The sequence below is a fragment of the Eulemur rufifrons genome, chromosome 17, assembly GCF_041146395.1.
Source record: "Eulemur rufifrons isolate Redbay chromosome 17, OSU_ERuf_1, whole genome shotgun sequence".
In the NCBI taxonomy this organism is placed as follows: Eukaryota; Metazoa; Chordata; class Mammalia; order Primates; family Lemuridae; genus Eulemur; species Eulemur rufifrons.
In genome coordinates this window covers 61,494,818-61,517,480 of record NC_090999.1, presented here as the reverse complement: position 1 = coordinate 61,517,480, position 22,663 = coordinate 61,494,818, and the positions used below count along the sequence as shown (strand labels likewise).

Sequence of the window (22,663 nt, the reverse complement as noted above, 5' to 3'; positions counted from 1 at the left end):
TTTTATCAACTTTTATAAAGATGATGAAAATGTAACTGAGAAATTTTAAAATAATATCATTTATAGAAACATGCTAAATGTTAGGTTTTAAAATTTATGCTATTATTTGAAATTATGCTCATCTAATTTCTCACTTTACATTTTATATATTATAAGAATGCCAACACAGACTCACATACTCCAGATGGCTGTCAAGATTTTATCAAACTACAATAACTGGTACAAGTCCTAAAATTCTGTACTACCAAAAAAAAAAAAATAATAAAAAAAGAAAGAAAAAAAAATATATAAAACTCTTCTCTAATGAAGAATAACTAAAAAAAAAAAGGTATCTATGATCTATGAACACAACTGTTTCCCAAAGAAAGTATTTCTTTGAACTTTGGCTAATGGTGTGAACATGACCCAGCAATAACAGACATCGAGGTTGAAACCCAAGTTCCCTATAAATGATTGATCATTTTGAGATTACCAGTTCAAGAGGATATAATGTCAATGCCTTATATGTAATATCCATTAGCAATTTCCTTTCCTAAAAATCCAACATTTTAAATTCCTATTTTGCTATCTTTAAAGGTGTGCCATGGATTTTTCATTCAGAGTCCTGAAGGGTCCTAATGCGGACAAATGGTTCCCTACAACAATTCAAGAAGATAATGAATAAATAACGACTGCAGAAATTTAAAAATCACCAACATATACTCTCACAAGTACTTCCAAAAAACACACGCAAAGCCTAAACAATAATGAGAAGACTCTGAATTAGAAACTGTAATCTTTCTCTTTTTTTGTATATCATCTCTACCTGTCTTCTAGGCAATCACACCACTATTAATTATCTTTTTCTCTGCTAAATAGTCAACCTTTCTTTACCTGCTAGGCTTTTCCCATCCAAGTTAACACACACTTAGGTCTCTCCAAAGTAAACAAACAAAAAAACCTCCTGAATCCTATATCACATCACTATCTTTTCTAGGTCCTACCTTCCCAGCCAAACATCTTGAAATAAATTTGAGGTCTTTATTCTTTCATCTCCACTCAAAATGTTACTCAGTTTCCATCCGTCTATATAAATAGCTCTTGCAATGGTCACACTAATGCCTTCTATGCCTTTTATGCCTTCTATGGTCACTAATTGCTAACTACAATGCTTATTTTTCACGTTCTCATTTTACTAGACATCCCGCCAGGGGACACAGTTTACTTCTCTTTCCATTTAAAAACACTTTTCTTCTGGTGTCTGCCATCCTTTATCTTCCTAGATTTTTCACCAGGTCTTCTAAGTCTGCTTTGCCAGGTCATCGTCTATCCCTGGCCATTCAGTTTGAGTCTTCTTGGAGTTCAGTCTGGGTCCTCTTCCCTTCTCTATCTTTAGCCTTTCTATTCAGATTATGATATCAATTTCCATAACTTTAAATACCATATACATAGCTAAAGATCCCCACATTTTTCCTCTAGCAGATGGGTATCTTCCTTTGAGTCTAGAGAAATTTATTTTCAAAAGTAACTCAAACTCAAAATGTGTTAAACCACATTTATTTTACTCCCCTCACCAAAATAATACAATACCTATTCCTTTTTTCAGAATTCCTGTTCTTAGTGAATAGCATGATCCCCTCACCCAACTGCACAAGGTAGAAACCTAAGAGTCAGCCCTGGTACCTCCCTCTCCCACACCCTCACATCCAATCCATCACCTAGTCTAAACTCCCAGAATCTTATCTTCCTACATCCTCTCTTCTCTTCTGTACCAACCCATTCTTTACATGGCACTGTGAATAACAATTTCAAAATCCAGATGTGATTATACCATATCACATATCCTCATGATAACCCTCTCCCACGTCAAAATCACCCAAAGGCTTTCCATTAACTCTAGGATAATGAATGACAAACACAAAATATTCTTTGTGTTCTTGAATGATCTGGTCATGTCGAGCTATGCAAGCTCAATTTCTCCTTATTTCTATGCCTACTATCCACTCCTAAATGCTTCACTTATGATATTTTTTCTATGCCCCAGGTTTCTGCCTTGACAGGTTCCCACTCTCACCTTCATGTTCCTCCAAACCAGTGCTTTGCATAAGCAACCTCCACTCAACATTCAGTTTTAGTTCAAAGATCCATACACCTTGGAAGCACTCCCCTATGTTCTTTCAACACTTAGAATCTTCCCTTTAAAACATTTATTACAGTTTAAACTACACATTGATTTTTACTCATTTGATTTATTTCTGTCACCCACTAAATTCTAAGTTCCATGAGCTCTGTGCCACACCTGCCTGGCACATGACCAGCACTCAATAAGTATTTGCAGATGCAATAAAAGAATTAGATATCTGTTCTCCATTTTCAACAGATCCATAAGATACAATTCATGGAAAAAATGTAAATCTTACACATGCAATATTTCTTGGTTACAGAATTTTTTTCTCATAAGAAATGAAACGTACTCATGCCAAAGGCTGTTTCAGAGACTGTTTCCCACTGCACACTCACAGCCAAATCAATGCCATTAGTGCGTGATACATTTAAATACACAGTCCTATTGGATTCTTCGATGTCTAGGGAGGTGGCTCTAAAAGAAACAAATGGATTGTGGAAAGCAAAGAGTATAATTTTTACATATTTGAAATATATATCACATTGCTAGCATATACTTAATGCACTTTTAAATTTGCATGACCCAAGGTGAGATCCACAAATTTTATACATCAAGAAGACTAGACTCTAAACCTCAAAAATATTCATTTATGAAGACATTTTTTTGAAAAGTACAAATGCAACACTGATACTATGATCATAAGAAAATGTTGAGAATCAGTAACTTCAGTAACCTCACACTGTGTATTCTGAAAAAAGAAATAAAGCTGTCATTCCTAAATTTCTTCACACATATGTTAAAAACATTTTATAGGGAAAAATGAATCAGGAATTCTTACCATGTTAATAAAACTAGCTCTATTAAAATATTTTAGGATATAAAAAATAAATATTTGTCAGCTTCCAGAGGAAATTTTAAAACTACAATCATGTTAATATATGTTTGAAGAGTCATTCATTTGGTTTGAGCAGCTAAGTATATTTTATATTATTTCTTGCTTTTTTAAATTTTAAAAACACAAAATAGTATAGGCCTTTACTTGAAAGTGTGAACTCTGAGAAAATAAGAATTCCAATAGCACCATTATACAGAACATATTTAGGTTTTTAATGCTCCCTGTTCTGAGAGAGCAAATGGCCTCTCTGGATCTACCTTCTAGAGTTCATTTTAAAAGTTCTTTGAAAATATCAGAGATAAATTTCCTTCTCCATTTTCTTATGTCCAAAAATATTTCCTACTTAGCTTCAGAAGTGATAATTTCCTTATGAATAAACTATACCTATTTTCAACTGCAGAGATACTGAATAGCCCCAGGGGGGCCTGGTTTTGCAAAACTGTAATCAGGGTTTGAACATGCGCCCCTAGTCTAGCACCTCCAGTTGGATTAAACAAGGTGCAAACAAAATGCTCATCCATTTCTGGTTCCGTGTCTAATATGGCAGATATGTGTAGGGCCTGAAAACAAAATCAAAAGATAAAGTTACTAGAATACAGTATTTTTGCAACACACATATAGAGAAATTTACTAAACATTTTTGATGACAAAATAGTAACTTTTGGAAAATAATCACCTCTTTTTATTTAATATTGATCCCCATAATATGATGGTTATAACTATTTCAAATTACTACTTTTGGGATTTTCAATAATGTGACATATTGCACTGAAACGTCTAAAAATAAATATTTATGACATTTAAAAATCACACTGATTAAAAAATTAAATTTATATCTTCAGTTTTGTTAACTTTTTATCCTGTCCTGGATACATAACTTTCTTAATCTCATTCTAGTCCAGGATTCACTGTTAAAAAACACCTATAGCAGGCACAAATTAGAAACAACCCAAATGTTCATCAGCAGGAGAACAGACAAACAAATAATGGTCTATTCAATAAAACACTACTCAGTGATAAAAAAAAAAAAAACTAATTATATACGTGCAACTACACAGATCTCAAAAAGTATGTTGAGTGCAAGAAGCCAGACACAAAAGAGTACACACTGTATGATCCTATTTGTACGAAGCTCAAGAACCAGCAAAATGAGTCTTCAATGACAAAAATCAGAAAGTAGAATTCAGAAAGTAGTTTCCTCTGGGAAGAGTAAGGGACAAGAGGAAATCTTCTGGATGACAGTAATGTTAAATATCTTAATCTGAATGGTAATTACATGTGAGCATATATATCTTTAAAGTCATTAAGCCATACACTTATGATTTGTGTATTGTACTGTTTATACCTCTAAATAAAAACATGTGGGAAAAAAGCAGTTATGTGGGTTAAAAAATTTTTTTAATCCAGTTTGTTCTAACATTTAATTTGTCTAATGAAATTAGACAAATTAAAAAGGTCTTTAAATGTGAAAGGAGTCTTTTAAGAAAAAAGCCACAATGAAAATATATAAAATGTACCAAAAAGAAAATATCTTAAAAGATAAAATGAACAAAGCAATGGCAATTGATAAAATACTTCAAATTTGGATTTTCTAAATATCCGTTTCAAGATTTAATTGTAAGTGTCCTTGAGCAAATCAATTAAAGACTTTAAATTTCTAAAACATGAAAAAATTGGATGTGAAAATGAATATGCATTCACAAATGTGCTGAAGTTTATTTATACAAACTGATTATTAAGAAAATTAATTATTGGATGGACTGTTTTAGATAAAATAGCATTAAATATATTATTTTAGAATTATTATAGTTTATGTAGTTGGCTTGAAAAAAATGTCTAAAGCTATTGCAATTAGCTATTTTAAATTTAAACTGTGTTTTAAAATTAAAGTTTAGTGGCAGGAACCGGAAATTACTAATATATAGAAAAAGAGGTTTTTGGAAGGTAAACTGTGAGTATAGCTCACATTTGTAATTAATCTCGAATCCAGCATTTTTTCACCAATAAGCTATTCCTGTTCTCAAATAAGCAGTTTGAATGAAGTAAGCAATTAAATTTGGTTCAACATGTGGCAAAAGGAAAATGATTGGCTGGGGCTTAGTGTTTACAAAGAATGGCTTGGAGTTTCTTTTAGTTTATAGTTTATAGACAACATAAAATGAAGTATACCGTTTAAATGTGCTTAAAATTTAAAATAGCAATATGTATATTTTCTTTATTATTTGTATATCCCTGTACAGAAAATTTCTCCAGTTGCACTCTATATGAACCACATAGCACTATAGCACTTGTCCCATAGTAATCTAGTTTTTACCTATCACCTAAGCTGGGAGTATTGTTTTTCTTTCTAGGACTTAGGGTGCTCCTCTCAGAGAAAATTATTTTGTAAATATTAAAGATAATCTTCCATTCTCATTAAAGGTTCTTAGTGTACCTTGAATCGAACACCTTCTTCTAAAATAATATAGCCTTTGGAAGGGCTCAGATCTTTAGATTCTGTTGAAGAATTCATTTCTGTCACGATGAACTGAACGGTCACAGTTCCAAACAGTCCTTGTGCAGGTTCCCGAACAATGTACAATACTGCAACACTCTCCTGGACATAGAGGGCTGTTGGTTCTCTTAGGAAAAAGTGCTCACTGTTGTTAAATGATAGAACTCCAGGGCCATCATCATTAGCAAGGACAATAATTAAGGCTGTTAAAATAAAAATATTCAATCAATAAATGAAAATAGAATGGGGGTTATAAATGCTGAAAAGAGTGTGGATGCTTGGTTGGACACTAGGTCAACTCTTTACCTAAGGTGATCACTCTAAGATCACCTTAAAGATGAGAGAAAAATTTTAAAGCATTTAATAAAATTCCATATTCACTCATGATATAAAAATACTCAGTAATCCTGAGATAAGAGGCAACTTCTTCAACCTGATAAAGTGATACCTCTCGGAAGCCAACAGCAAATATCAAACAGTGTTGAAATATTAGAAGCATCCCCATGAAAAAACAGAAACAAACAATAACAGCTGTCTTCACTGCTACTATTCGAGATTGCTCTGGGGCTATCAGCCAGGTAACATGTGTAAGTAAAAGTAATGGAAAGAGTCAGAGTGTCGCTATCTTCTAGACGACATGATTATCTAAGCAGAAAATGCAAGAGAAAAAATGACTACAGCTATGATAACAGTTCAAAATATAACCTGAGCAACATTCAAAAATCAAGAGCTTTCTATTTTCTACTGTAACTAACAATATTAATAATAACTGCAATAACTGATACTATTAAGAACTTAAATTGCTTAACCTATATTAACTCATTTAATTATCACAGTAACCCTACAGAGTTGATTCTATTATTCCCATTGTGCAGAACCTGTTATTCAAGCACAGACAGGTAATTCGAAGTTGAAAGCTAGGAAAAGGCAGACCCAGTGCACAAAACCAGGAAGTCTGCTTTAGAGCATACATTCTTAAAGACTTATAATATCTCTCTACATCAGCAATCACTATTGGAAAAATGTAACTGAAAAGGGACCTCATTCACACTAGCAACAATTCTTAGGCATTAACCCAACAGAAAAACTTTAAGGCCTACGTGAAGAAAAATCACACAATTTTACTTTGTGATTGTGGCAGATGGTGTGGGTGCCTCACCTAAATCCCCTTGTAATCTCCAATAACCTGCAGCAGTTCCTATTTACCTAATGGTCTCTCTCTACCTGAGGACAGTATCAGCCCAGCAGGAGTCCGGCCAGAACTCCTGGAGACTTAACACCCAAGAGTGACCCTCAAACAATTAAGGAGAGGAGCTGGTGAATGAATAGCCCAGATTTCCTTCCCTCTTTCTTCCCTGGGACAGCCCTGAGCTTCATTCAGCTCAGTGTCTGGGAAGGACCCACCAGCACTGAGTCTCAATTTCCCACAGCTGTATCACCCATTAGCACATCTTCTGTCAACTTTCTGTCTCACCTCGTTTCTCACCTTGTCTCCAGAGATCACCTCTCAAATAAACTACTTCCATCAAATCCTTTTCTTGAATTTACTTTTGATATAAAAGATGATCTAAATTAATGGAAAAGCACATTGTAGAGGACATTTTGGGTCATATGTGGCCCGGACCTGGGAACGTCTCCTTGTTGTTTTGTTCCAAAAACATGCCTGTGGGCTTGCATGCAAGCCAGGGCACCCTGACCCTGCAAACAGGAGGGGCTAGAGAGTTCAGAATGCAAACATCAGCTCTCCAGAGACAAAACAAGGAATAGGACGTGCTGAGTAGGGACAGTGTGGGAACAGGGAATTGTGGTGGGACAGTTGCCAAACAGGCTGTGATAAAAATAAAGACGCTGCAGTAGGAAGGCACTGCAGTCTTGTACCATCTTTGTGTGTGTGTGTGTGTGTGTGTGTGTGTGTCTCTTTGTCTCTGTGTTCATTCCTCGTTCCTGCATAACGGGCCACGACACACATCATATTTCTAAATGGGAAAACTCAATATTATAACGATGTCAAGTCCATCCAAATTGATCTAAAATTTCAATTCAACCCCAATCAAAATAGTTTTTCTAGGGAACTCAATTTGTTGATTCTAAAGTTTATATAGAATAGACCATTTGAATGAATGAATGAGATAATTTAGAGAAAGAAAAAGTATTTGGCCTAAGAAATAGCAAAATATACTTTAAAGTTATGATTAAAAAAACAGTATACTATTAGCACATGAATCGGCAAATAGAACAGAACAGAATCCAAGAAAAGACAGATAGATGGATGAAAGGAAGAGAGGAAGGAAAGAAAGAAGGAAGGGAGGGAAGGGGGTGAGCAGAGAGGGAAAGGAAAGAAGATAGAAATTTCACATTGAAAATTAATGACTAATGGATGTTCCATTCTCTATAAGATATTAGGATATTGATTTATACATTTTAGAAGAAAAATGAAATTGTATCCTTGCCTCACATACTACCAATGAATAAATTCCTTGTATGTTAAATAATTAAATGTAAATTAAAACTATGAAAATAGGAAAATATACCAAAATATTTTATAGCATCTGGGTGAAAAAGACCTAAATAATTATAATTTTAAACATATTAAAAATATTTGATATTTAAAATTTTAAAAAAATTTATAATAATAATGTACCATAATAAACTTAAAAGATAAATTATAGACTAGGATAAATATCTGCAATACATTTAAGATGCAAAAGATTCAGAATATATGAATATTCCTACAAACCAATAAAAGCACACACCATAGGAAAGCGTATAAGGTATAAAAAAACAGAAACAGACAAAGTAAAAAACAACTAACCAGTGTCAAACTCACTAATAAACAGGAAAATGAAGATCAATAAATTACCTTTGTTTAAATATGTCTGAATTGGGTTTTCTGTCATTTATACATAGATGATTTTTTTGGTCACTCTTCCCGCTTCATGAAACATGCATAGGTGATTCTTAACCAACATATGGTATCTATTCCTACAACTTTTTACATACAACTCACCATGCTTTACAAGAAAATGATTTCACCTTAAATGTACACTCTTTAAATTGAAACAATGGCCACAAACTCAAATAAAAGATTTCTGGAGACTTAAAAATACCAATCTGTTTTATTAATATAGCAATAAAAGTAAACCTAGTCCTTGGGTTACTCAAAATTCTTTCACATTTTTCCCTACAAATCATATTTTTCCATAAAGACCAATAATTTAGGAATACATATGTTAATTAAATTAAAAATCCCAAAGAACATTCAACCACTAGTTAAAATAGGAGTCTGAAGAGTTAGTAAACATTCAGTCCTTGAAACCTACTTGGCTTATCCACCATTAGAAGGAAATGAAGTGACTTTTTAAGAGCACTTTCTCAACTCTAAAGTTGTGTATGTTCCTGAGGTTTTCTCCTTTTTCTCTTTCTTCCTTTCTTTAAACAGTCAGCAAGTAGTGAAACAGGATGACTTATACTAACAATATCAAACTGTTCCAACCAAAGAACTATGGCTCCTGTAATCTGTATGAGGTACCACTACATCTCAACTCTATGCAGAAATATTACAGCAGTTAGATGACACTAAAAGAGCTACCTTTGTCATTCCTTCTATTGCCAAGCAGGAAACCAGAGCAGAACTCAAATTACAAAGGAAAGACATCTGCCAATGAAATAAAACCTACAATAACTGAGGAAATCATTTAAATTACCTTTAGTACCAGCCTAACTTCTTTTGTTTTTTACACACACACACATACATTAACACACACAAGCTAAAGGCACTGTTATCCTGACACAGAAATTCTGAAATGTTTTAACTTAAAATATTTTTCATTCTAAGCATAGAAAACCACCAAGATGCTCTAATCCCTTTACATCTGCCCCATATTAGAGAAACCAGCATGAGGGAGAGGAAACTATATAAGAAATTATCAATTACCTATTGTATTTTCCCCCAGCTCTAGTCCAGGGGAAGGATTTGTTAAAATCAGCTGAAATTTTTCATCTCCTTCTGGAATGCTATCATCAAGAATCATGATGTCAACATTTTTATGCTTTTCTCCATCAGCAAAATGAAGAATCTGGTCAAAAAGATAAAAGTAGACTGTATTATATTTAAATAACTGTGAGCTTTTATAGAACTCACTATTTGGAAAGAAATACAATATAGTTATGAATGTGAAGAATAAATTTCTTTACAAAAGATTTTCCTCTTTATTTTTTGCATGATTTCTTTTTCTTTAAATTGGCAATATTAAGTTAAAAAAGTAAAAATTATGAGGAAAAGAAGAAAGTAAACATTTGGTTAAGGAATAAAAGGCATGAAGAGAGAAAGTAAAAAGTATTTTAAAACACTAAAGGTGTTACAGCAAGTTAAATCAAAGAAAAGAGATAAAATTTTCAAGAAGCACAAGAAACACTTTGGGAAGGTCCTCTAATGATAAAAATTCTTTAACACAATAGCTTGTGTTCTCCAGTATCAAATATTGAAACAAAATAGTTAATGAATAAAGAATAATATTTAGAATAGTACTAAAAATTCAATGTATATTATTTACTAAAGTAGTGAAGGGAACTATTTCGTCATGTGGAAATCTGCTTTAATTCACTGTAAAATATATAATTTTTTATTAAGATTAATTTATGTATACAGGACCTAAATCACTGTAATTCTCAATAAATAAATAATGACTACAAATTAATTTGTACAAGTCATCTGTGATAGCGTTTGAGACCCACCATTGGGGTGAAGATGTAATCCAGCCCCATTTGTGCTTCCAAATTCTGAGCATACACAAACAAGGAAACACGGCCAAGAGCCTGTTTGCTCCTCTGAGCTACCAATGTTAAACTTCCACGAGATTCATTTACTTCAAACCTGTAATCAAGTAAAGAGAATACATTCATTTTTCCCTTATAAGCTTTTATTTGGTGGATAGTAAAGAATCCAGAACTCAGAAAGGGCCCTCATGAAAGTTTGGCCTTACCTGTTATGTTGCCATTCGATGACACCTCGGGCACCATCGTTGGCATCAATAATAATTTGTGCAGTCAAGCCTTCTGAATCTGAAAACACATAAAAACATATTTTCAAATAAATATAAATGATTAAAAAGCACTTTTTGATATAAAATTTAAAGATGGTCCTTTCAAGATTATATAATTCCTAATGCATAGGTATTGTCAACATTACTCAAAAGATGGTTAAGAAAATAAAGACACAAATGCTTGTGACATCTGAATAAGGACACTGCTAACAAGAATCACTGATTTATAGACACTTAATCAACTGAGTACAGTATGAAATAATAAGCAACTGAGGTTATGCTTTTGCTTCTATTATTTTAATCAATTAAAATATATTTGGCACCACTATTCTACAACATCATCATTTCAGGAGGAAAGCAAAATGGGGACAGCTGGAAGGAGTAGAAAGATCAAGAAAAGAGGAAAAAGAAATGGGAAGAGAAAAGGAGGGACTAATGCAGAGAAAATACAGGTGTGAAAAAGAGACACGAAAAGAGACAGGGATACGAACAGATGCTGAGACAAGTGGGAAAATGGGGAAAAGGTTTGGTGAAATAAAGGGAGATTAATATTGATGTAAACATATCCTTTTTTATTTTGTATTCTGAGCACCAAATTCAGTATGTTACCAATACCTCCTAATCAGTCTTGAAATATTAACTAACTCTCTTACTGGTTTGTTTGTTTGTTTTAATACTTTGTCTTTATCTTTTAAATTTCAGAGATCTAGGAAACTCAGGACAGCTTCCTGGGTGACAAAAAGGGGAAGGGGGAGTATAATTCTCTCTAGAGTGAAAAGAACAACACTGTCCAGGAAAAAAATATAAAGTCAGGGTTTGTGCCCATCAGACTAAAGGCTAAAATCAAGCCATGCCATTGAAGCTATCTCTACCACCTCCTAACTGTGTGATTTAAGGCCTGTTACTTAGCTTCTCTTAGCCTCAGCTACCATATCTGTAAAATGGGAAGATCTACGTAATGATAGTCCTAACATACAAAGCATTTGAAACAGGGGCATTAGAAAGCCTCAGCAAAAGTCAACTATTCAAATGACCTCTAATGTGAATATGAAAGAAATATGAAGTGTTTGGTTAGTTTTCTTAGCATGAACAACAATTATCCTGTGATCATACTTGATGTAACCAGCCTCGTCATTAGAATCATCTATTTCTTTTGCAAAAGAACTGAAACTTTTCAAACAATAATATGTCAGGAACTGATTATTTCCTTTCAGTATTTTCAAAGTTGTCACATTGAACCTCAGAAGTGAATGAGGAATGCCTGCTCCTCAGGCCACTGCTCTTGGCCAAGCTTCTCCTCCTTTAACTCAGATTAATTCCCCCTCTCAAGCACACCTTCTAGCAACTCACCACCACCCTCCATTGGGCGATCACACCTAAAAGCTTCGGACAAAATTTCCCAGTAGTGAATGTCTAAATCGCATACAGGAGTTTGTGTTTAAACATAGGAATACATCTTTTTAAAGGAATCTACATAAATTTGTAGCAAGATTCAAGTTTTACCTTTTAGTCTGTAATGAATTAACTGAGTCTTTTCTAAAAGCATGAAAAGAAAAAGATAAAAGGTCAAAAAAGAAGCAAAGAACACAACAAACAAAGGAACAAACTAAAAGAAAATAAAATCATCTGATAGTTTAGAGATCTAATGAAAACAGCTAATATTAAAAGAAAATGAAAGGAATATGCCTACCAAAGAACAAAATCTATTGTGAGGATACAAATTTGGTTATAACACAGTTGTAAAATGTAAAGAGTATCATATAATAATTTTTAGTGTCTTTATACTAATGTAAAAATTGCAATATATGATAGTCTCTAAATAAAAATAAATCTAGAAGCCCATCATATTTTGACACCAAGCTGAGATTAACAAACATTAAAATGATCACTTTTGGTTAAAAAATGAAGTTCCTTTACTTAATTCGAAGTGAATAGAAACAAACAAACAAAAAAACCCCCATCATACCTAGTCTGGGAGGAAAGGAAGTGAAAGGAGCCATGATAAGTTCAACATAAGTTAAATTCACCAGGAAATATTCTTCCAGTTCTGGTATATCATCCTGCAAAATTTACACCCATTAAATTCCTTTAATTATGCTCTCAAAGTAATTACCCCTTCATAAGTGTTTTTAAAATTATCTCATAAATGTATACGCTTAAACAGTATACAGAAAATACAAAACTGCAACCATAAAATAAAAAAGATTTAACTTAGGAAAAGTAAACATAAAAGTATTAAACCTATACCTGGTTATGTAGAAAGGTATTAGGTTGAACCATATGAAATCACTTAAATATTATATATAACATTTTAATCTAGACTTATATGTCAACCAATTACATAAATATGCAAACCTAATTATTTTAAATATAATACGAGCAAAAGATTTTAAGTTACTTTAATACCCCACGTTTAAAATGAGGAATAGAATGATACCATGAAAACAAAAGGGGAGGGGGCCTTAGAGTCAAAGAGACCTAGTACCAAATTCTGTAATTTTAGGTGAGTTACTTAAATTTTAGGACTTCAAGTCTACCATCTCTATAATGGGAAAAATAATAGCTGGGTGGGGGGTTGTAATAATGATTAAAAATAATGTGTGTAGATTGCCTGGCCTAGAGAGAATGCTTTAATAATGATAGCAATTATTATTAATCACTAGTCCACATAATAGCAACGAAAACAAGGCAAGTGCCCAAAACATGAGGGTCAGCAAAACCCACATAAAACCCATGTCAGGCCTTACCAGCTGGCCACCAATATTTACACAGAAACTCAATGTGTGCGCGAATATATATACACACATATATATATATGGTATCAGTACATACCCATCAGCACATATTTTTCTCTTCATTTTATTTAATGGAGATATGTTTCCAGTGAAAAAATAAGAAAGTGAAGATCATGGTCTCTAGACTATTTTATGCAATATATGGACCCATGTGAGTTACAGAACAGTGATATAGAAGGACTGCCCCCACCTGTCCCTCTGTCCTCCACCCCCATTCAACAACTCCCTCTTTACCACTCCCCAGGGTGGCTTACTTGTGTACATACAGGCCTGCAGTCCCTTAATCTAGGGCTACTCAGAAAGGATTGCAAAGTGCTAGGGAGAAAGAAAGGTGGAACTGAAAACCCCATGTTCAAAAAATTAGATTCTGTAATGAAGAGAAGGGTGACTATGTATTTTCTGCTTTAGAAACTACTGTAGCTAAGGAATCAATCCATTTATTTATATTCAGTCACATTAATAGATTATACATTTGAAAGATGACTTACCTGCAAGTTTAAATCTTGCATTATATGCCACATACTGACATAATATTACCTTTTATTTTATGGCTTTTGAGTTCTCATAATATTTTATTAGGTCGCAGTGCCATAGTAATCAACAAAATAAGAGTTATTGAATTCAGATGGTGGATGGCTAGCACTACTTCTAATTTTGTAGAAGTAAAAGCCTCCAGGAGAATAAGAACATTTTAAAAGTAAACTCCCAAAATACATAGCAATTGAAAAATATTGTTTCAAGTCCAATATTCATTCTCTCTTTCTCTTTCCCTCCTTCCATCCCCACATACAACCTCCTACTCCCTGCGTATGTATGATTTTTATAAACCTCTTGGAAATGTATTTAGGTAGCTGAAACACTAAGTCCCAAAACAGCACAAGATCCCACAATATGAAAAATTATTTAAGATGAGATTTCAGTCACCAATGATTACTTTAAGCTTGACCATAACCACATTTTAGGCCATCAGTCTCTAGTGAGTTTCCCATTACCTCTAATTACCAGTCCTACTAACAAAGATTCTGACCTACATGGATTTGCTGGTCCAATGAATCCTTTGGAGTAATCAAAACACTCCTTTGAAACCTCTTAGGCCAATGCCATCTTAAAGGGGACTGCACTAAAGAAATTCTCTTTATCACAAGATATCTCTATAATAAAATATACAACAGCAGGCCAGTCTATCTAAATAGAAACAGAAAACCATCTGTGATTTTAAAAAATAATAACAAAAAGCAATAGTAAGCTGATTTAAATGTACCAGCAGGGGAAACCAATCAGAGATGAATTCACTAAATTTCTGGACATTATAGTTGTAGAGTATACAAACCTAATATTAAAGCCTGAGTAATATTTTTTTTACAAATAGAACCATCAGGTAGATTTAGTCTTCATGAAGCTTGGTGTCTTAAAATACAAAGTTATTAGAAGTCTCACTAAATGTGACTACTTCTATGTGATAGACAGAATATTCTATCAATTTCTACTTTCTATGTGGTTACTTCAGGTTTCATACATAACAGGAAAATAACGTAAGAGTTTTACCTCAAGTATAGTGATGTTGATGGCTGCTGCTGTTTCCCCTTCTTCTAAAATCAGAAAGCCAATGACAGGGACAAAATCAACTTCTGGCTCTGCTAGGTTTCCTTCTGTTTGATTCTTCAGACTTAACATTCCAGGAACCGTGGCATATGTGACATTGATAGCTCCTAAATAAGGTGGTTGCAAAAAGATTTTATAATTATTTAAACTTGTAAAATAATGACTCATTGTGAACTTTTTGCCTTTTCTAAAAGCACCTTTAGTAGCTAGTATTTTGGCCCCAATCCCTCACCCCTTCCTATATCCATGATCTTTACCATGTGATGACTCACTGATGTCCCAATGTGGGAAAAGAATTCTTCCCTGCCTCTGGACTTTGAGTTTGGTGGTATAACTTGTTTGGGCCAATAGAACAAAGTAAAAGTGATGATGTGCTAGTTCTAAGCCTAGACCTCAAGGGGCCTTATATGTTTTCGCTTGTTCTCTTGTGACTCTACTAGTTCTAGCAGAATAACAGACCCATGGAGCAGAGCCACCGCTGCCAAGCCCAGCCTACATTAGCAGACCCACAACCAGCCTATTACTGTACGCTGCTGAGATTTTATGATTGTTTGTTACACGGCATTTCTGTAAAAACAGATGCCTTTTCAAATATTTTCAAACATAAAGTTTTGTCCTCAATTAAATTTTTCTCCCATCCCTGATTTATTTTAGCAACTTTTATCCACACAGGGTGAATATTAAAATGCTCTTGCCTGGCAAGCTCATTCACAGAGTAACACAAACCTAGAGATCCAAATTCTCTGTTGATGAAAAGCTGAATTGTTATGTTAGCCTCCTGTAGTAGAACAAATCTTGATGAAAGAGCAAAATTTAAAACTCCATGTGGTTCATCACTGGCTTCCACTGTCAGGACAGCTGCATATCCTTGAGCATCGAGCAGAGCGATTCCTGCCGGCGGAACTCCTAAAAATGTTAGGGACCACATCGAGACATTTGACAGTGATTTGGCATTAACTTTTAAATACTTAAAATATAACCCACTCCCTGAAACGTATTAAAGTAACCAACAATTGCTCCATTTCGTTCACTTCTCCAACAGAAATTTTCAGGTAAACAGAACCCACATCCCATTTTTCTTCCAGACAGAAAATCATAAACATTTTAGCTTCCTATATTGTCATTATTGGCTATATTGGTTATCTGAATTACAGATATTGAGTAAAAACCGAGGTACCTAGATAATTTGCTCCAAAAGGACTAAATTTAAATTGTCCATATAATTGGTCCAAAATCCAAATGGATCTGTCAGTATAAAATTAACTTCAGAAAATTCTTCCTTTAGAAATGTATTTTATTTTATAAGTAACTATTTTTCAAAACTTTCCAGAGATTTTTCTTGATTCCACAAAGATAAGTATTCCCATACTGTGCTAATATTTTTTGGATCTGACATTTCTATGGGACAGACAATATTTAAAATAATATTTTAAAATTAGTATGTATCTAATTGTTAAATGCAGAGATAGCAATTGTTGCTTCTTTCTTTCTGAAAATAATATACAAAAAAATTAAAATTGAATTCTAAATTACCTTGTGTCATGATATCATACAGAATGACTTGGTATACTTCTTTCTCCTCAGGAATGTTGTCATCCAACAAATGCACAAATATTGTTTTATTCAATGACCCCTATGTCAAACAGAAAGAAATTCATCCCTCTATTGTTACTGAACACAAACTATCTCCTGCTTTTATTGGCCTTATAAATTGTGCACCCAAACATATTTTCAGTTAAACAAAGAGTTCTATGGCTTAAAAAAAATAAATAAAAACCACTGATTCATGGGAACCCAGGTTTAAAGCAGATAAGGGCTAATTGTGGAAGATCTTGAATGCTGAGCTAATGAATGTAAATCTTATTCAATAAGCAATGTAGCGCTATTGAAAATCTCAGACAGAGCAAAACATTGGAGAGATTTCTACAACAGTGGTGAATAGGAAAAACTGGAGCAGGGAAAAGAAGGCCAATGTTGCAGGGACACTAGTTATTAGAAAGCCAACGTAATAAGGGCTTGGCATAATATTGAAGCACTAGAAAGGAAGAGAAAAATAATTAAATACATCATCAAAGAAGAATTTATATCAAGTATGTGTGGAGAAGAGAGAAAGAGAATAACTACAAGATAGTGCTGATTTTTCTCTCATTTTCCTCAAAATACACTTTTTTCCCCTAGATGTTCATTGTAAAGCTTTTCTTTGTGGTATTACCTCAGGAAAGAAGAGTTGTCCACTAACATTAGCAAAATTGAGTTCTAGATTTTGCCCAATAATTTTCCAGTTAACAGTAACATTTCCTCGACCAGGGGGTGTTCTTATCACATAGAATTGCAAAATTTCTCCTGCAAGTAAAATGTACAGATCGATAAATGCTTAATGGAAAATAAACTTAACATTTGAACTCAACAAAACCCAAACCCTAAGCATGCAACTATTACAGCACCTTTTCCAAGAACATTACAGAGCTGTTGTGTTTTGAATTTTCTAGAAGCTTTATACATGCTTATTGTTTATTAACACGGGGATCCCACTTTTAAATACTTCCATTTAGTAGAACTTCAGGAAACTCAATATGTAAAGGTTAACAAAAGCACATGCTAAAATGGGAAACGCAAACTTTTATACACTCCAAAACATGCACCAGAACATGAGTGTTCTGTAAATTAAAGTATAAAGTCTTCACGGTCAAAACTAGTAATAACACAAGTAAATTCTTCCTTCACTTCTTAAAAGGACACAAATTCCTTACACTGATATGCAATGTGATTTTACACAATGCATGCATAGAAATGCTTGCAAATACCTGAAAATCACATTTCTTTAGATTGTAACTTACATATACCACCAATGAATTTGTTTTATAAAAAGAAATACAAAGGAAAGGTGTCAAATCTGTACATCAACATCTGTAACTTCACCAAAGTTACAGTTATCTTTCCTGGATAATTGAGATATTTTGGAAACTTTTCATTCCTGGCTTTTATCCCCATGTAATACTTTGTAAAACTGAAGAAAATCATGACAGTCATTTCTTTCAAATTGCTAAAAATGGAAAGTAAGTTGCTGGGGAGTATGCTGATGGCCATGTGGCTTGTTGAAAATATGCTCCATTCACTAGTTTTATATGATGGTGAACACAAATTAAGAAATACCAATGAACTATATCACTGAAAAATTATGAAAAGATAAACACAGTGATGTTTAAAAAGCTTTAAAAGGACAAGTCCTTATTCAAACTGCATAACATAGACCGATAATTGAAATCCACGAATATTCATGTAAAAATTTAGTCATCCAAATAACTTTCTTCCAACACTTTTTAAACAAGGAGAGTAGAAATAAAACACTAAAATATAAACATCCTTTTCAAATATTTTTTAAACTACCACTTTTTATTATTTTTGAAGAGAATACAACTAAACAAATATTTTAATAGGAAGTTTTCTTAAATAAAAATATGGATTAAATAATTTAGAGACTACCTTAATTTTAATTTAAAAACACAAAATAAATATTTCATACTAAATTTAAACACACATAACTTTAGTACAATGAATTATTTTGGGAGAATGGAGAATATAAGATGGCAAAAGCATTAGAAAGATTTTTTCAATACATTTTCAAGTGTTTCAATACAAAAATTTAGTCTCCATTACATTAGTAGTCTATGTCTTTGATTTATTTTTTAAAACACACAGGAACTGCTAGATAGACTGTCCAAGGATTATGATATAACTGAAGATATACACAACAATCTGCCATAATTGCTCACAAACCATTTAAAATTTATATACCTGTAAAACTCATATGAACAAAATATAGACAAAACTATAAAATCCCAGGGTCTCTCTATTGTACAACATACAGAATTTCTTATAGAGCCAGTCTGTACTACTGATAAACAAGAGTTTATTACTGAAAAGCATAGAGAGATCTTTGAAGTTATTAAGCTTTTTCACCTATACTATTTTCTGGTGACACAAATAAAAAGGTTTAGCATGGTTTTCAAATTTTTTAAAATCACAAAACCTGCTAATAGTTCAAAAAGAAAATTTTGGAAGTTTGATCAGATGCTAAAAGTGTAAGGAAAACACAAATGGCAAAAAAACAAAATGTAGGTAAATAAAGATCCATGTTGAAGGGGAACCTATAGTCATAATAGAATTATGGTCACAAGTTTGTACATAAACACTTAGGAATAAATACGCTATAAGGTAAAAACAAAAATGGAATACTAAGAAGAGAAAAAAGTAAAATGTTCCAACAAATTTACTACATGTAAAAATACTCAGAGTCTAATACTACTCAATAAATATCATCTCTGAAAATTTAACAAGTTATCATGGAAGTAACCTGCAAGAAAATCTTGCAAAAATTATAATTTGAAGCACGATAAACACACACACACACACACACACACACACACAAAGAAGCACACATAAATAAAAGGTAAACAAAGTATTTCTTAAACACACTATCTTGTAAGTCTATTACAAATTTATTATGTTAACAGCAAAATAGTGTGAAAATTTTTCTAACCAATAGTCAAAATGGAAGTATTGATTCTGCCCATTTACAGCAGACACTCCCATGAGGCAAGTCCATTTAAAACACCTCCTGGAAAAAAGGACTGGATAGAACAGAAAGCTACCTTCTACCAGGGTGAGGAGTCAAAGAACAATCACAGGAAAAAGAAAAAAATCAGAAGCAAGTGCTTAGTTTTTTAAATCTAAGGAAAGGATAGAAGAAAGTCTTAGAGAGAGTATGTTCTAATTTTCAGATGACAGACATTTTGCTAGGTAGTAAACTGCTTTCTAGTTTTTGCCCAGGATGAAAGACCTCATCTACCAAAGTGTCTGCATTACTGAAGATCATCTTGATATAAAATCCACACAGTCCAACAAAAGTTGGTGACATATTTTTACTCTAAAGCAGATCAATCATATAATATCTAGGCCCATTTAATAGCCCCAAGTTCTTTATCCACTTACTCCCCAAACCAGAATTTTTTTTACAAAGGTAAACAGTTACAGATACCAACTACAATGTGTATCAAGATAATGGAAAAGCAAAATACAGAAAACATATTTTAATAGACACATATATACATGTCATACATATACTATACAAATTGATTGCTTCCTATAACAAAAATAAAATGGGTTAAAACAATTATAGGAATATGAATAACGTGAAGTACAAACTGTCAATATGAACAGTTAAGAAAAAGGTTGAGTGTTTCTAATATAGCAGTTCCATGTATTTTTTTAAAGAATCACATTTCTTGTTCAAATCTTTGTGTAGAAAAGATTCATACTGTCTCTAAGAAAAGGAAAAATTGCAAATCCATTGAACATGACATGATGATTATGATGCTGCTGAGTTGGGTGACTGAGTGAAACATCTAGCACAGACTTATAAAAAGCACATTTATACCCAATGTGCAGCCACAGTAAAATCCCTTGTCCCATATTTCTAAATTCTGTCCATTACATTTGAAAGAAAGTAATATTTACTACTGGGCATCTCTCCAACTACATTAGGAAAAAATGTAGAAATAGGATTCTACAGAATTCAATACATTGTTAAAGACTAAGGCAATTCCTCCCCATGAATCAAAAATGCATTTTATATCCAAAAGTTCAGCATATTCCATGTTTTAAATCTAATAACATAAATGAAACTCCAACACTAGGCCAAAAGCAATGCTAACACTGTTGAAAGCCCACGTGGCATGATTACTCTTATCCCATTTGTTTAGCAGTTACCTTTGAAGAGTCACCATGAAGTTTTCATTAATGCATTTTGGTAAATGCATCATGATACATATTTCTGTATGTAATTTTCATGGTAATATAAAGAATACATACACAAAATACTGAATTCTTGAGGTTCAATATGTTTTTGAAAAAGAAAATTAATTTAGACTCTAGAGAAAAGCTAAGGAATAAAAGAAAAGTAAGTAAAAAGTAGAAATTCCCCCAATTTTTATTAAGAAAATGTAAAAAAATCTAGGGAGCATTTATGCTAACAATACAATCAATTTGGTGTTTTATTTCCTGTATCAAATTCATGCTCATAGATTGATATGCTAAAGCAGATTTTTAACCAATAACACACTTGGACCATTTGATTTAATCACTAATCCTTTTTTCCTCTTTGCATCTCCTGCAGATATTTAAGCTATCGGAAACTGAAGAGGCCACAATGTGGTTTTCAGGTGAAGTTCGTCCAGGACAAAGAGAATGTGGGTACTTGTGTCTGTAGTTTCTCCAAAACGCTGTGTTAGCCAGCAGGAGGGCGTTGGTGCCTTCAGAGCCCTCCAACCCACCACTACCACCATCCAAAGTCTCATAGGATGCCCTCTCATGACACTAGTTGCCTTACAGTTAAAATCTCTTTAAATTGATCCTGGACATCCAGATTCTTTTGTATTCTTTAAAAAAGAAGTTCCATAATATTGCTGAAAAGCACATGTCTAGTCTATCCCTAAGTTCCTCCTTAAATCTCATCTAACCTTTTCTGGTCTCTGATCTTATTTATATCCTCCATACCACTCACACTTGCATTCTCTTTCTTCTCCATGATTTTCCTTCCTGTATTTCTTCAGCAAAACAAAAACAAATCCAAAATACTTCTCTTTCATCTAATGTTTCTCCTTTCCTTGCTATCATATACAATGAGCAGTGCTTCTCGAAATGTTTTGCCCTGAAGGACAGGGCTTTTTGTTTGTTTTGTTTCGCTTTGTTTTGTTTGCCTTAATCCATCATAGACTGACCTCATGTAAAACACAATGAAACTGGCCGGGCGCGGTGGCTCACGCCTGTAATCCTAGCACTCTGGGAGGCCGAGGTGGGCGGATCGTTTGAGCTCAGGAGTTCGAGACCAGCCTGAGCAAGAGCGAGACCCCACCTCTACTAAAAATAGAAAGAAATTATATGGACAGCTAAAAATATATATAGAAAAAATTAGCCGGGCATGGTGGTGCATGCCTGTAGTCCCAGCTACTCGGGAGGCTGAGACAGGAGGATCGCTTGAGCTCAGGAGTTTGAGGTTGCTGTGAGCTAGGCTGACGCCACAGCACTCACTCTACCCTGGGCAACAGAGTGAGACGCTGTCTCAAAAAAAAAAAAAAAAAAACCACAATGAAACAAATGACCAGACAAGTTAAATAGCAAAAAGAACACATACAGAACAGAAGCCCGGAGATACTGCTTTTGGATATCGCAGCAAGGTGAAATTGTCATAAAAGCTTCTAATCTTCCTGTCACAGACCGGTAGCAAATGCTTTGTGCATGGGTAGCCTCCTAAGGACCACACTCTGAAAAGCACTCCCCGAAGGCCTCTCGGTCCTTTTGTCATCCATAGATATTTGCTTCCCATTCCTAATTCTCCTTCAGAGTTCCTCTACCGCTGCTACTGTTCCCTCTGGCCCTTTTGGGACTCTAACCCCACTTGTTGCCCTTGTTGGTATGAGACACATTGATTCCTTGCTTCTGGTAACTGATAAAAATGCACTCTCACCTCCATCTCTCCCCCCCTCTCTGACAGAGGCTTCTCTTTCTCCTCTCGGGTCTTTTTCCTTTTCCAGCACCTTAACCTAGTGTTCCAAATGGCTTGCTCTTAATAAGTTGCTTTTCCTCTTCTGTCCACAAAGATTATATTCATTTTCCTGATTTCAATTATTATCTCTGAAAATCCAATTTCCATCTTTATCCTGAGATAGAGTC

The 22,663-nt window shown here is 33.7% G+C and overlaps 1 protein-coding gene across 1 annotated transcript in view; it reads right to left on the bottom strand.

Moving 5' to 3' along the window:
* Positions 1-22,663, bottom strand: part of ADGRV1 (adhesion G protein-coupled receptor V1) — a 501,294-nt gene that overhangs the window by 360,862 nt on the left and 117,769 nt on the right. Inside the window, exons 35-45 of the mRNA XM_069492870.1 lie at positions 17,145-17,275; positions 16,466-16,565; positions 15,659-15,838; positions 14,876-15,039; positions 12,502-12,595; positions 10,476-10,554; positions 10,228-10,366; positions 9,428-9,569; positions 5,434-5,696; positions 3,384-3,559; positions 2,454-2,578 (exon numbers count right to left, since the gene is read on the bottom strand). Of these exons, the coding sequence (XP_069348971.1) occupies positions 2,454-2,578; positions 3,384-3,559; positions 5,434-5,696; positions 9,428-9,569; positions 10,228-10,366; positions 10,476-10,554; positions 12,502-12,595; positions 14,876-15,039; positions 15,659-15,838; positions 16,466-16,565; positions 17,145-17,275 (1,593 nt within the window). The remainder of the gene's footprint in view (positions 1-2,453; positions 2,579-3,383; positions 3,560-5,433; positions 5,697-9,427; positions 9,570-10,227; positions 10,367-10,475; positions 10,555-12,501; positions 12,596-14,875; positions 15,040-15,658; positions 15,839-16,465; positions 16,566-17,144; positions 17,276-22,663) is intronic.